Source organism: Physella acuta, unplaced genomic scaffold (genome assembly GCF_028476545.2).
Source record: "Physella acuta isolate Inbredline_101_S28 unplaced genomic scaffold, ASM2847654v3 ptg000701l, whole genome shotgun sequence".
NCBI lineage: Eukaryota > Metazoa > Mollusca > Gastropoda > Physidae > Physella > Physella acuta.
The window spans coordinates 164,076-181,091 of record NW_026732220.1 but is presented as its reverse complement, the minus strand read 5'-3'; the positions used below and the strand labels follow the sequence as shown (position 1 = coordinate 181,091).

The 17,016-nt window shown below is 38.1% G+C and overlaps 1 protein-coding gene across 1 annotated transcript in view; it reads right to left on the bottom strand.

Annotated features, from left to right (window-relative positions):
• Positions 1–14,364, bottom strand: part of LOC131949578 (beta-1,4-N-acetylgalactosaminyltransferase bre-4-like) — a 54,227-nt gene extending 39,863 nt beyond the window's left edge. Inside the window, exons 1-2 of the mRNA XM_059311424.1 lie at positions 14,197–14,364; positions 5,644–5,773 (exon numbers count right to left, since the gene is read on the bottom strand). Coding sequence (XP_059167407.1) covers positions 5,644–5,770 — 127 coding nt within the window. The 5' untranslated portion in view covers positions 5,771–5,773; positions 14,197–14,364. The remainder of the gene's footprint in view (positions 1–5,643; positions 5,774–14,196) is intronic.
• Between the last annotated feature and the right edge of the window lie 2,652 nt (positions 14,365–17,016).

The window sequence follows — 17,016 nt, the reverse complement described above, 5'->3', positions numbered from 1 at the left end:
TCTAGTTCTGACAGACTCAATTATGCCATTATCGATTACATAATAATTTTTTTAGCCAAAAGCTCTGTATGAAATATAAATGCTTTAGGGTCAAGTCCAATTAATAACACGAGATAAAGAGTTACTACACTTGTTTGATCGACATGCTGTCTTTAATTTGTATTTAATTAAAGAGTTCAGCAGACGGGAGAGGGGATTGAGTTGTCTCTAAATTACAAGAATAACAAACCAAAAGGATGAGCCAAACTGCACAGTTGATTGTAACGTCTTATCATTTACTGATGCCCATGTTGCTAGATTTCAGAAACTTGTCAGGCTAACCCAATGCAATTTGTCGATTATTATTAGTGCATGCTGATTTCATGCATATTACCTAAGAGATCAATAGTAAAAATTACATCCAACAATAACGTTTAGGTCAAGTAAATCATTGTAGCGTTTGTGTAAGATTTGAACGGCCAATCAAGATGAAATATGGTGCACGATTTTGCGTTAGGTACCCATCAGAGCTGGCTGGATTCAGGGACGGTCTACTGACTTGAACCCGGATGCGAACTCGAGACTTACAGGTTAGCAGTCCAGCTCTCTACCGTTAGGCCACTCCGTCCCCAAGGGCTGCCGGGCTTACATGGGCGTAAATAAAGAGGGCCGCTCAAAAAACCGAGTCAGGTGGAGAGGTACGGCTAAAGCCTTTTGCTCATCAGGGGCCACAAAGGTATAAGTCAAGTCATGTCAAGTGAAGATTGTACAGCAACTAGAATCAGTGGTGTCGCTAGGTCGGGTGTCAAACCCCTCCCCAAGAAACAAATTATATATATATATATATATATATATATATATATATATATATATATATATATATATATATATATATATATATATATATACATATATATATATATATGTGTGTGTGAGTGTGTGTTTGTGTGTATCGTCCTATAATTTAAATATACGCTGCATGCGTATTTGTATAAGCTTTAATCACTGCTTACTTAATAGTAATGATGTTTATATATAGTCTGTTAATAGTACAGTTGGATGTTGTTATAACTGCTGTGTTCTATATGTGTACCACAGTTATGCAGTGAGAGGGTACAACTACCTGATCCAATACCATCTTTCCATATCACTACCATTTGATTATGTTTAGCTATCCTACAGTATATCTTGGGACACGACGACATCAACGCTACGAATGATTTAACAGAATGACATCGGTTACTAACTCTATTTATTGCACAATAAATAATGGGCATCGGACAGCTTGGACAAACGATACTACAACTAGAGAACCTAACTCTAACATAACACGGACAAGACTAACTTCAATCTTCTTCCCTGGCAACAACGGAACTCACACTAAAACGTCACTTTCTTGCGTACAGCGTCACACACTCACTCGTTCAATATACGGCCGCACCATCAATCATGCGCACCCATTGCCCTAGTCAAACATGCATCATAACAGATGTAGCATTGGTTTCTCTAAAGTTAGCAAGTTTACGTCTTTTAGTGTCACCCCCACCCCCCTGTAATAATTGTGTATTGTACTTAAAATACTATTTAACTTTAAATAAGTAATAATTGAACTGGCAAAAAAAAAGCATTTTTCTTCTGTAAATTTTGCAATTTTTTTGACTTGGTGTCACCCCCAAAACGGTGTCACCAGGTGCGGCCCGCCCGCTCGCCCCGCCCCCGCTACGCCTCTGACTAGGCGACATGTTATCAATGGCAGACAACGACATTAATGAAACAATTTATTCTTCTACAAATGTGCATTTTCCACCTTCCTCCCAAAACCAGCGACATTTCGACGCCAATACCTGTCACTTATTTAGGTGTCGCGGGTCATTACAGTTCTATATTTAGATACCGTAAACCCTTCCTAATAAAGTTATATTTTTTACCATTAGTTATTTTTCAATGCGTTTTAACCAAATTCATCGCAAGTACACAACCAATTTGCACAGCATGCTTATCGATTTTGACAATCATTACCACAGTAAAAATAAAACGATCTATAATGAACGATCAAATTATTATCATCCGGTCCACAGCGGGTTAAGCTATGGGAGGTCTTTAGAGAGCGTGGAGGGTAAAGGGTTAAACGAATTGAAAGAATTGAGAGGATTGATGTTCGATGACAGCTTAGCTTGTGTTAAATGTTAAAAATTTAAAATATCAAGCTCATGTTGATTATCATGATGGAATGGTTGGGTCGAGTGTTCCATTTAAAAAAATAAAAACTCGAGTTCGAGTATACTGACTTTAATTATCACAAAGGTTTCTTTCAGATTTTTTCTCCGGTGGGTTGGAGGGGGGCATTATAAACATCGGGGTGCGCTTGAATTTAGGAGGGGGTGGACAATAAAAAATAGTATACATTTTCAACATATTATGTTATATTTTATCTATTTATTCGGTGGCAGTGGAGGGGGGGGGGGTGTGGACGTATTCGGGGTGGGGTTCAGGGGTGCTTAAAAACTACCTCTGATTACATCACCTCACTCCACTCCACTCCCATTAACCACCTAGCTAGGTTTAAGACGTACTAAATAGAATAGGGCTGGTAAGTAGGTCAAGCAGGTTTTATTGAGCCGTAGAACTGGTTGGTGACCTACTTACCAGCCCTATTCTATTACAGGAAGTAACTTAAGCTGGACATGGAGATGGATTTCATAATAATTTCGTATGACATAAAACGTAAAGTACCCTTTCGAAGTAGAGTTCACCTGTATCTATGACCTCGGCATATGGAAGGATAGTGTGGTCAGCAATTTGACCAGCCGCCTTTACTTTCCTTAATGTTAGTCAGGTACCCATCAGAGCTGAGTGGGCTCAGGGACGACGTCGGAAAAAACTTTTATTAGTCGAACGCTCCACCATTCGACCTCATCGTCCCATTTTCAAACGACTATTCAGGCGATTTTCGTACGCAACTGTCTACAACTTAATACATATATATATATATATATATATATATATATATATATATATATATATATATATATATATATATATATATGTATATAGTAGCGTAGCCAGGATTGTCTCATGGGGGGGTTCAAATTTTTACCCGGGAACAAACTTTCGATTTGCACCCCCCCATAATTTATATATTTTATATATATATATATATATATATATATATATATATATATATATATATATATATATATATATATATATATATACACATACATATATACCGAGGGGTCTATGCGGGGTTATGACCCCCCCTAACCCCTCTGCCTACGCCACGATATATATATATATATATATATATATATATATATAGCCATCTGTATATATAGTTTTTGTTGATATAGCCATCGGTAGATATAGCTTTTGCTGATTTATTCATTTGTAGATATAGTTATCCCTGATATAACGTTGTGTATATAATATATAGCTTTTGTTGATTTAGCCTTCTTTAGATACAGTTTTCCCTAATATAAGTTTAGATATAGCTTTTATACGAATAGTATAGCCATCTCTAGCCACCATTTTTGTTGGTAATGCCATCTAAATTAAATATCTAATTAGATTTAAAATGAGATTTTTGTTGTAATCGGGAATATTGATATTAAATCACTGCATCGAAAGAGTGGGTCTAAATAGAGTAACAAGTAACTAAAACACAGACAGACAGAAAGATATACAGAGAAAGTGACTGTGATTTATGTAAAAGCTTAAAGAATGTATCTAAAAGCCTGATTCCACTTAATTCAATGAGTGATCGAACCGTCTGAATAGGGACGATAAAAACTCTCCGCGCTTGCACTTTTTCTATCCTACTGCCTCGTTGATTAAACTCTTTTAAACTAATGATCCGTGACGTTTAAACTGTCTGAATATTGGGCTTCGATTACTGTTCATGAAACATGGTTGAGACATTCAAATGACACACAGTTGCACTTCGCGGACACACACACACAAAAAATGTCCACCCTGGAAAAGGAGCCGTGATGACAACTCCCCCGAAAATTATGTTTAAGATTTTAAATTATTTTAATTTTTTTTAAAAATAGAAGTCCTTAATGTTTTAGCAGTGTAGGAAAAGATATTAGGGAATGGGAAAAGTTTATGTATAAGTAAATGGGAAGGCTTATCAATAAGTTTGTTTAAGGGAATGGAAAAGGTTAATGTATATGAGTATTTAAGGGATGGGAAAATGTTTATGTATAAGTGTGTTTAAGGGAATGGGAAAGTTTATATATAAGTGTGTTTAAGGGAATGGGAAAGTTTATGTATAAGTGTGTTTAAGGGAATGGGAAAGTTTATGTATAAGTGTGTTTAAGGTAATAGGAATGTTTATGTATAAGTGTGTTTAAGGGAATGGGAAGGTTTATAAGTGTGTAAAAGGTTTTATAAGGGAATGTGAAGGTTTATGTATAAGAGTGTTTAAGGGAACGGAGTGTGTTTAAGGTAATGGGAAGGTTTATGTATAAGCGTGTTTAAGGGAATGGGAAGGTTTATAAGATTGTTTAAGGGAATGGGAAGGTGTATAAGTGTGTTTAAGGGAATGGGAAGGTTTATGTATAAGAGTATTTAAGGGAATGGGAAGGTTTATGTAAAGAGTGTTTAAGGGAATGGGAAGGTTTATAAGTGTGTTTAAGGGAATGGGAAGGTGTATAAGTGTGTTTAAGGGAATGGGAAGGTTTATAAGAGTGTTTAAGGGAATGGGAAGCTTAATGTACAAGAGTATTGGCAGAAGCTGAACATGCCCGCGGGTCAACCGGGGGAGGGGGACACGACTCTTTCAAACTTCTCCGGTTCTCTTGGACAAAGCAAGTCTATACTTGTCTGTAAAGCGATTCTTCATTGCGAAAATTCACTTTTAAAAAACATTCTGTCAGTTTCCTAAATCGATTTAATGTTTACCTTTGACAAGTACCCGCAAGTAACTATATATATATATATATATATATATATATATATATATATATATATATATATATATATATATATATATATATACATACATATATATTTATATATTTATTTATTTATTTATTTATTTTTATGTATATATGAACTTTTACTTCACTGACCCATTATTCAGCTATAATCTAGTATTGTGTATGTCTATATTAGACACACACACACGTCACACACCCACACACACTGTGCACAACACCACACCACATCACACACAACACAACACACTCTCCACCATGTAGAGTACAAGAGTTCCAGAAAAGAAAATCGGTGTTTAATAGAGCAGAACGCTTCCTTCATAACTTCAATGTAACCACGTTAAAGTACACCAATACTTAACACGGATAATAGCTGACTTATATTCATAACCGTTTGCTAATTATCAGATATTATAAAACACACACACACCAACACACGCACGCACACACACATTTATAAATATATATATATATATATTTATTTACTTCTATATATATAAATATATATAAATATAAATATAAATATATATATATATATATATATATATATATATATATATATATATATATATATATATATATATATATATATATATATATATATATTATATACATGAATGTATATAAATTTTATATAGGCCCTGTTAATGCTGTCCTTCATTAAGCCACACTGTATAATTCCTTAATCTCAATATCTCCGTGAAAAAAAAAACAAGCCACTCACCTAAATTTTCTAGAGTTGAGAATTTTGTCCCTTGGAATGAGCTGATGAAGAAAATATTCACGCCAAGGGAGATTAAACACACAAGGGAGACTAATCCAGCGACCTGTCGTCGATCTAGTACCAACATTCTCTGTAAGGAATGGTATTGAAGTGTTAGCCTTTGTTTTTTAAGTCAAGAGCTCCATGGTTGTCAAGTCGTGTGAATGTTGTACATATATCAGATTTAATGTTTTTTTTTAAATGATAAATGTTAAGCACCTACGAAATCCCTAAAATGTAAACAGAACATTTATTATATATATATATATATATATATATATATATATATATATATATATATATATATATATATATATATATATTCTAATAGATTGACACAATACCGCATTCACAGACAAAACAACTCAGGGGAAATAATCTACGGACACAAACATACTTCAAACAGTAAAAATCAACATCCCTCGCAAGTTTCTCTTTTATGACAAGACTCCTTTGTTTTGTAGGCAGCATAGTTTCCAGTCGGATATCTTCTTTTTAAATCTGTTTTAATATAAGTTGTAGCATAGAAAAGTTCCCTTTTTTATCTTGACGGTCTATGGGGCAAGCGAAGTAGAATACACCTGCTTCATAGAACTCGGTATACAAAGGGATAGTATTGTCAGCACTATGCCAATCCGCCTTTACTTTCCCTAACTTGAGTAAGGTACCCATCAGAGCTGCGTGGAGTCATGGACGTTATACTGACGAACCCGGATTCGAACTCTAGACTTTCGGGTTAGAAGACTAGCACTCTACCGCCGTCTCATAAGAGCGACCAGTGCTCACTGCTTGCAGTGTATGGGGAATAGTTGATGCCAGAAATTGGTTTAGAGTCTCCTCAGAGTGCTGGATCTATCGGTCTCTCTGTTTTATGTCACTTGGTAGGATCCTTCCTTCTTTATCCTTCACTGGTTTGTTAAGATTAATGTTCTTGGATTACAGAATTATGGGTAATTCATAGTCTTTTCATGTTGTTTTTTTTTTTTGCCCTGCTGTTGTCACTGCTTTCTCATATCACATCACGGATGAACTTTTGTTAACAACAATCTACGCTAATTCTTGTTTTAATAATAATCTACGCTAACTTCGATTTTCTTGCAAAAGTTATTTTTTCACTTGCTGCATCGTACGTCGTGTGTGTCTGTTTGTGCGTGTGTTTATCTGTCAATAAATTCTATACCCACTCCTATCGATCTAATTTGTTTCCAACGCACATGTGTACGTTTCTAATGGCGACTTTTTATATTTATTTACACCTAATTAGGTAACGATAGATTTGTGTAAGTTCAGTACTGAAAAGTAAATAGGAAGAAATAACTTCTGATTAGGTGGTATTTACTGAGGGAATTTTATTTTAGAATACTCCAACGTAGACGGTCTTATAAAGAACCGATATTTCCAAAGTTCGTGATGGGCTTATCAAATTAAAAATCTGCTTGTCTTTTAGTTTAGTTAAGAAAGATTTTATTTTTAAGGAGCCGACCTGCGGCGTATTATACGCCGCTATTTAATTGTTGTTTTTTCTACTTTTCAGTAATTCATAATTTGTGAATTCGACAGTACCAATGCTGCCACTGAAAATATTTGCTTTAAAACACTACCCCCCCCCCTTTCTCACCCCCCCCCCCCGTGAAAGCAGCCTCCTCTTAAATACTTACTCTAAGTTTAAAATCGTTTCAAACTAAATTATCTGCCCCTAATAGCCGTCACTAAACCCGACTCCACGAATGTAAACATAGCGTGAACCACAGCTCACCAGACCATGTAGGAGTGGGGTGGTAGGGTGCGCTCTTACAGCTTGTTTTCTAGCGTCTCCCAGAAGAGAATTATATATATACGAGCCGGCCCGCGGCATAACATACGCCGCTATTTAGTTGTTTCTAATTTTCAATAATTCATAATTTGTGAATTCGACAGTACCAACGCTGACACTGAAAATATTTCTTTAAAACACTATAAGTAGCTCGTTAAGGACCATAACCCCCCCCCCTTCCTTCCCTCCCCCCCCCCCTCCTCCCCCCCCCCTACGTTTAAAATCGTTGGCTCTGCTTGTAAACATTTAGAGTGAACACAGCTCACTAAAACCATGTAGGGGTGGGGAGGTAGGGAGAGCGTTTGCAGCTTTTTTTCTAACGGCTCGAAGAAGAGAATTATATATATAGATAGATTTACTTCCCGAAAAATATTTAGCTGAATAATTTTTAAAAACCCCTAAATTGAGTGTGCACTGTTTTTATGTACTTTAAGTGTACACACCCAAACGATAAACAACGGTGTCTTATGACGAGCAGGATGTGTACACCAGGCAAACATTGTACACATTTTACAAAAATATGATACGCTCTACTTAGTTCTAATCCCTGTAAGTAGACCCGGAAATACTTGTATGTAAATAAAACAAATATCTGCTTGGTGGAGATACTGAGTAATGCGGGTGTGATTCTGTGCATTGTGAACTATTTATAAAAATAGAGCTTATGTAAATATGTAAAGAAAAAAAAACATGCATTAATTTGATATTGTACTAGATCCATAGCAAAACAACGCTTGCTGGAAGGAGGGTACACACAGTGCGGCACTTCGTGGTGTCAGCCCCCCCCCCCCCCCCCAAGAAACAAAGTATATATATATATATATATATATATATATATATATATATATATATATATATATATGTGTGTGTGTGTGTGTGTGTGTGTGTGTGTGTGTGTGTGTTTGTGTGTGTATGTGTGCGTGTGTGAACCTACATAGCATGCCGATACGCATACATGATGTGTATAAGCTTTAAACACTGCAGATTTAGAAGTAATGATGTTTATCTATAGTCTGTTAATAATACAGTTGGATATAGCATTGTTTTCTCTATAACTAGCACGTTTACGTCATAGTGTCACCCCCACACTCTTGTAATAATTGTCCATTTTTACTTAAAAGACTATTTAACTATAATTAATAGAAAAGGCAAAAAGCATTTTTCTTCTGTACATTTTGAATTTTTTTTTTGCCATTGTGTCACCCCTCTAAATGGTGTCACCCGGTGCGGTCCGCTCCCCCAGCCCCGCCCTCAATACGCCTCTGGGTATACACCTTGGGAATCGATTAGTTGCCGGTTAAAGTTTTTATTTGTCTTTCACACCGTGAACAAGTTTCAATAAAAAAGTACAACAGGACCTTGAGCAATGTCAACAAACATTGTTGACAACTCTGTAATGAACACGACAAGCAAGGAGAAGTGAAACGTGACGCTTCACGTCAGTAGCGTAGCCAGGATCGTCTCAAGGGGGGGGGGGGGATCCAATTTTTACCCGGGGACAAACTTTCGATTTGCACCCCCCCCCCTCAAACTTTCGATTTGCACCCCCCCCCCCACCTCAAACTTTCGATTTGCACCCTCCCCCTCATACTTTTTATATATATACCCAGGGGTCTATGGGGGGGGGGTATGACCCCCTAACCCCCCCCCCCCCTGCCTACGCCACTGCTTCACTTAATGAACGAGAAGTCACTGAGAAAACATGAATCCTCACACGCGGTCATTTTCATACGAGCAATAATTGAGCCTCAAATATTATTTATTTATTTACATTCATTAGATACCAAAGCCTATAAGGGGATGTTCGAAGAAATTTGTTTAGCAATGTAAAAATTCTAAAATTGAATGAAAGCTCATCCCCCTATTTTAAATTGTATTTTATATTTTTCAAAAATGTAGTTTTTTTTTTTAAAGATAGATAAATAGAGAACAGCTAGAAATATTGTGACTGGGATCTAATAGATCATCGCAGCAACTACCAAAAACAATCGAGTTTAGAGTGTAACTATTTTGGCTTTGACCATTAGAACCCCCCCCCCCCCACCCCTCAAGGATTATTTCTGTGGAATTCTATTCTCTGATTTAGGGGTGGGGGCGTCTCTTCGTCACTGAGGGCGGGGCGCCGTCGTAATTGTGTTGGGCGAAGTCACATCATCTGGTGGTGTATTCATTTACCAATGCAACTTTATTTTAGCCCATTTTAGCTCTTTATTTTAGCCCGGTTTCGCTTTTTGTTTTAGCCAATTTTTATCTCTTTATTTAGCCCATTTTTGCTCTTTATTTTAGCCCATTTTTTCTCTTTATTTTAGTCAAATTTTTTCTTCTTTATTTTTGTCAATTTTTTTCTCTTTATTTTAGCCCATTTTTGCTTTTTATTTTAGCCAATTTTTTCTCTTTATTTTAGCCAAGTTTTTCTCTTTATTTTAGTCAATTTTTGCCCTTACCCGCCTATTGCAACCTACTTCTCTAAAGTGACTTCACTCCAAAATTAACAACCCCCTCCCTCCCCTCCCCCAACCCCCCAAAAAAATTGTAATGCTAACTAGCCCATGTTTTGCTTTAAGTTCTATTTGTAACAATCTCAAAATAAATACCATATCATATTCGAAACTCAACACCCTTCCCCCTGAGTCCTCCGGGTCCAATATCGTCCCTACAGTCAAGTGATCCCCGACCCCCTGGTGTGACTAGTGAGACAAAAATCCCTCAAACGCTCCGACCACAGACCTTGACAATACTGTTGTCTGCTTGTTCTAGTCACGTGGTATTGTCACGTCCAATCATGTCCAAGACCGGAAGTACTTAACCTATTACTGTCATCGCTCAGCGCTTCCTAGAATAAAAATAGACACCCCAAGGTCATCCTAATTACCGGAAGACGTTGGAAGCCGACAATGTATAACAATTGGTGCTCTAAATATTAACCTTAAAAGGTTTTCGGTTTGTGTTTTACTTTTAGACGCAAACAGAGCACAATCAGCTCAAATCCATACCTGGACTAAGTTGACGGGGATTTTGTTGATCAGATGGGACCAAGCCTACATTCTTTTTTTTCTTTTTTTTAAATTAATAAATGTTTAATACATTTTCTTTTCGAATTACAATTTCACTATATATATATATATATATATATATATATATATATATATATATATATATATATATATATATATATATATATATATATATATATATATATATATATATATATTGAAAACGTTACATTTATATCATTAAATTATAAATAAATAAAACCACTCTATTTTAAATTGTATGTCAAACCATGCTAAAGCCTTGTTCTTAATTCTTTGACTATATCCTTAACAACATGGATTTAGAATTAAAATATTGACGAAATCGTATGGCAACTAGGGTTTTTACACCAAGTAAACATCGCGAAGATTATAATTTGAAAGACCCACCCAAACGAAATATTCCAGACGAAAAATTGTTTTTTGTCTGTTTATGTCTGATCCTAAAATTCAATCTGCTCAACTCATTACTATCAGTTGTATGGGTCTAAAATGCTGCCGAACAACAACAATAACTACTAAAAAATTTAAAATGAAGTATAAATATATAATTGCTTTTGGAATTACTGTAAAATTTTAATAATTTAATTTCTATTTCTTCGTTCTTAAATATAAAATCAAAGGGGATCTCCTCCAATACGATTAAGTATTAAGTTCAACATGTTTTTGGATTTGTCTCCATAGCCTTTGTCCAACCACGAACAAACTATAAGGCAGCAGTTGTTTGATTTTGGAGTTGTCTCTCCTAGAAGAGTGGATGTCCCCAGCTAACGAGCCTCATCTGTTTACTCTTCTAGATGGGTTGCTGTCCCCAGGGCCTCATCTACCTGGGGTGCGAACTCGGGACTTTTGAGTTAGCAATCGTAGCTGAGCCGATACACTATCAAAAATGTTTTATGCTTTATGCTCAATCGATTAAATGTACTCACGTACAAAATAACAGAAGAATAATCTGTCATTTATAAATCTCGTCTGAACAGTTTGTTCAGTGGCGTAGCCAGGATCGTCTCATGGGGGGGGGGTCAAATTTTTCCAGCATTATATATATATATATATATATATATATATATATATATATATATATATATATATATATATATATATATATATATATATATATATATATATATATATATATATATATATATATATACAGATGGGTCTATGGGGGGGGGGGGGGGTTGTAACCGCCCCAACCCCCCCCCCCCCCTGCCTACGCCACTGAGTTTGTTAACATTTGTCGTAAACATCAACCCACTGATTGATTAAGTATTCAATCCACCTAGTTATCTTTACTTTTGTAAGCGAAGTTATTAATTTTTAAATGAACTAAGTGGCTAATTAATTATTTAGTTTGATCAAAAATTAGATATTCCTACGTTGCTATTGAAAAAAGAAGCTTTGCAAAATTGGCAATAAACCACTGCATTAGAATCGGGGAGAATTAATTGAAAACTTCAAGCATAAACTGAAAGACAGGTCGATATACACATTTTATGACTCCAGTAAATTTTTTTGTAAAAATTAGGATGCTTATCTTAACCTACTAAAACGGTAAAGTTCCCTTTAGAAGTAAAGTAAACTTTCCCTTTCAAACCTGACGGCCTATGGGGCTAGTGAAGTAGAGTTCACTTGTTTCTGTGACCTTGGCATATGAAGAGATAGTGTGGTCAGCACTATGCCCAGCCGCCTTTACTTTCCCTAACATGAGTTAGGTACCCATCAGAGTTGGGTGGACTCAGGCACGGTCTACTGACTTGAACCCGGATCCGAACTCGAGACTAACGGGTTAGCAGTCCAGCTCTCTACCGCTAGACCACTCCGTCCCTTTAGAAAAATGACGGTAAATTATAGTTGACCTGTACCTGTGACCTCGGCATATGTAGGACAGTGTGGTCAGCACTATGCCCAGCCGCCTTTACTTTTCCTAATGTGAGTTATGTACCCATCAGAGCCAGTGTTTCTTTCATATTTTTTCTCGGGGGGTGGTGGGGGGGGGCACTTGATATATTCGGGGGGGGGGGGGGGGACTAAATTTTTAGGGGGGAGTTGGGCAGACACTTGTAAAAGTATATAATTTCTATATCTATTCCAATTTGTTAGAAGGGGGGTGGGTGAACTTTCTTCGACAGAGATTCCCTGGAGAAACTATGATCAGAGCTGGGTGGATTAGGGGACCTTTTGCTGACTTAAACCCAAACTCGAGAAAAAAAAATAAAAACATGACGCCCAGGTCAAATGGTAGATAAATTAATTACCAACCCGAAAGTCTTGAGTTCGAGTCTGAGGATCGAGTCTACCCAGCTGTGCAGACCAAACAATCTTTTAATATGCCGAGGTCAAAGAAACAGATAAACTCTACTTCATCTGACTCATGGACCTTCAAGTCAACTTTAAAAAAAAATGCATATAAAACACCGTCAATGCAGTTGTAATACATTTTTATCAGTAAACTATCAGTAAACTGTCAGTAAACTGTCAGTAAACTGTCAGTTAGCTGTCAGTAAACTGTCAGTATACTGTAGGTAAACCAGTGGCGTAGCGAGGTCAGGTGTCACCCGGTGCGGAACTTAATGGTGTCACCCCCCCCCCCCCCCAGAGGCGCAGCGACCCTTCCCGGGGACAAACTTTCAGATTTTCGATTTGCACCCCCCCCCCCCTCAAGTTTTTCTCTGTATATTTTGCTATTTTTTGCCTAAATGGTGTCACCCGGTGCTGTCCGCACATCCGCCCCCCCCCCCCTCGCTACGCCTCTGAGGTAAACTAACCTAACCATCACCTACCACCATCAACCCTTAAAAATTCTACCGCGAAAGTATGCAAACAAAAAAAAAGTTATCTTTTTGATCAACAATATTCAGAAAAAGATTCATCAGCTTAGGATTAACATTTGGACCGACCAAATATATTTTCCCGGCGTCGCTAGTTTTTTCATACCTAAAGTAAATACATTACTTTACTTTAGGGGCTTATATAGATCGTGACTTCTTGAAGAACTGGAAGAAGATAGTAAGACTATCTCGGGGGTCAAATTACCACGAGAAGAATTCAGAATTTGAACGGAGCTTGGAATGTTAAAGTTTACGTAAAGTGCGCAGCATGGGTTTGTAAAGAATCCTCTTTACACCTAGCGATCCTTTGGGTAAATGAAGTAAACTTCATTTGAATCTTGACCGCGGTATATGTGATGAAGGTGTGGTCAGCACTTTGCCTAGCCGCCTTTACATTCCCTAGCATGAGTTAGGTACCCATTAGTGCTGGGTGGACTCAGAGATGTTCTACTGACTTGGACCCGGATTCGAACTCGAGACTTTCGGGTCGGTAGACTAGCCCATGTATTTAGTGCGCGCGGTGTTCTAAAAGTCATATAATTATATAATTAGTATTTTACAATGGATCGAAAGGTCTAATGAGCATTTTTCACCTACTTTACTTACACTAAAAAAACATATTCCACGCTAAAAACATATTCCACGCCAAAAACATGCTCCACGCTAAAAACATGTTCCACGCTTAAAAAAACATGTTCCACGCTAAAAACATGTTCCACGCTACCTTATATCCGATGGATGGAATGTAGGAAATGAAAACATACCCCCCCTACACACACCCAAAACGTATATACAATTACAATATTAATATGTATTGTCTTACATGTTAATTACTCACCTAAATAGCAGTGATTTAAAATTTTCCAGTTTTAAAAAAAGAACGCACAATTTTATTTTTTGTTCACGTGGTATCATTAACAGTACATCGTTTGGATAAACTTTTCGGCTCCAAGTAACCCGTCAAAAAAAACACAACAACCATAAAAACAACACACCCAGATATCCGTTACACCGTCGACTAAACGGCCAGTCCCCAGCCTGGCGCGTACCGCGGTTTTGCGTCACGGTTGGGTGAGTTTCACGCCGTCACAACGCGTCTGAGCGCGGCATGTTGTGTGTCCCACATTTCGCGGTGTGGATCCACGGCGTCACCCACCCGTGGTAGTGCCATACAGATCTGACGAGTTATGGACGAGCGCTTCTTTGACAGGGGTCGGGTTAAGTAGTTGATCTGCATGCCAGGAATCTGTCGTTCCACATGAGTGGTCATCGTAGACAATAGTTCCTGGGACTGCGTGGCCTAAGCAGTAGAGTGTAGACTGCTAACCCGAGTCTGAAGTTCGAATCCATGTCGAAGTCAGTAGAACGTCCCTGAGTCCACCCTAGAAACATACGCACTCTACTTCATCTGAACAGCTGAATAACCCAACAGCTCAACAGCTTCATCTCAGTAAAGTTCTGCTGCTTGCAGACGGTAATAGAGAGGGTATGAATAATTGAACATCACACCGGCAAGCTCCAATCTAGAACAATCGCTGTTGCATGTAGAATTATCAGATCATCCTAGTTCACGAGAGATCAGGCCACAAAAGTTTAAGACGTAAATTATGTGCGTGTGTGTGTGAGAGAGAGGGAGAGAATGTGAGCGTGAGTGTAACTGTGAGTGTTAGAGTGAGTGTGAAGTGTGCATGTAAGTGTGTGAGTGTACACAAATGGTGAATGTTAGAGTGTGTGTGCAGTGGATGTATGAGTGTGTGAGAGTGTGTTTACGTGTGTATAAGTGAGTGTCATTGTGTGAAGTGTGTATATGACTGTGTGTATGTGTGAGAGTGTGTATGAGTGTTTACCTGCGTGAGTGTGTGTGGAAATTGGGGATGAATGATGAATGGTGGGGGAAGGAAAGATGGAATAGATCCAATTATACAACCATGTCTTTTGTCCAATCGACCAGAACGGGACTAAATGAAACACAAAACAACAAAGCCTGAGTTGTACACATAATTAAACCATAAAGTTTTTGTTCTGTCAGGGTTAGTGGGGGAGGGGTCACATTGTAAAAACTTTGTTTACGTGTAGCTTTGCTGTGGGGAAACTATGGAATCTGGTTGGGCAAGATTCACGTAATTCGATAAATCAATACGATTTCGTTTTGATTTGTTTTTTGAGGTAGTTAGTTATTCGGGCAGTTAGTTATTGGGACAGTTAGTTATTGGGGCAGCTAGTTATTGGGGCAGTTAGTTATTGGGGCAGTTAGTTATTGGGGCAGTTAGTTATTGGGGCAGTTAGTTATTGGGGCAGTTAGTTATTCGGGCAGTTAGTTATCGGGGCAGTTTGTTATTCGGGCAGTTAGTTATTGGGGCAGTTAGTTATTGGGCAATTAGTTATTGGGACAGTTAGTTATTGGGACAGTTAGTTATTGGGGCAGTTAGTTATTCGGGGAGTTAGTTATTGGGGCAGTTAGTTATTGGGGCAGTTAGTTATTGGGTCAGTTAGTTATTGGGTCAGTTAGTTATTTGAGCAGTTAGTTATTGGGGAAGTTAGTTATTCGGGCAGTTAGTTATTGGGGAAGTTAGTTATTGGGTCAGTTAGTTATTTGAGCAGTTAGTTATTGGGGAAGTTAGTTATTCGGGCAGTTAGTTATTCGGGCAGTTAGTTATTCGGGCAGTTCGTTATCGCGGCAGTTAGTTATTCGGGCAGTTAGTTATTCGGGCAGTTAGTTATTCGGGCAGTTCGTTATCGCGGCAGTTAGTTATTCGGGCAGTTAGTTATTTGAGCAGTTAGTTATTGGGGAAGTTAGTTATTCGGGCAGTTAGTTATTGGGTCAGTTAGTTATTGGGGCAGTTAGTTATTTGAGCAGTTAGTTATTGTAGAAATTGTAGTTATTAAGGAGTTTAATGTGATAGTAGAGTGTGTGTGTGTGTTTATGGGTGTGAATATATGGGTGTAATAGTAGAGTGTGTGTGTGTGTGGAGTGTATAGATGGGTGGGGGTGGGGGTTAACTAACATCAGACACTCTTAAAATTTATTGTGATATCAGTGTGTGCGTTTGTGTGTCTGTGTGTGTGTGTGTTTGTTTGTGTGTGATGCTGTTGTTTGAGAAAATTGGTTGGTTAAAATATACCTGTTTCTTTTCAGCCATTGTTGAAGTATTCTTTTCGGACAAAAAAGAAGGGTGGAGAGGTAGGGGTGTGTGTGTTTGAAACCTCTGAGTTGGGCGGGGAGGGCGAAGGAAGTGCTGCGTGAGTGTGTCGTCGTCATCCCCCCCCCCCCCTCCGCACACACCTTGAGAAAGGCCTGAAACAAGCAGACAATTATCGTGACCTTTACCTGAAATCCGAGCGTATTTTGCACGTAGTATTCAGTGATGACGTAAGTAGGGGAGATAACTGGGCCAGGTGACCACTAGTCAGTGACAGCCAATCAGGGAGAGCGGGGTCACGTGCGCGTGACATGTGACATGGGAGATGGGAGATGGGACATGGGAGATGGGAGATGGGACATGGGACATGGGACATGGGACATGGGAGATGGGACATGGGACATGGGACATGGGACATGGAACATGGGACATGGGACATGGGAGATGGGAGATGGGACATGGGACATGGGACATGGGACATGGGACATGGGACATGGGACATGGGACATGGGACATGG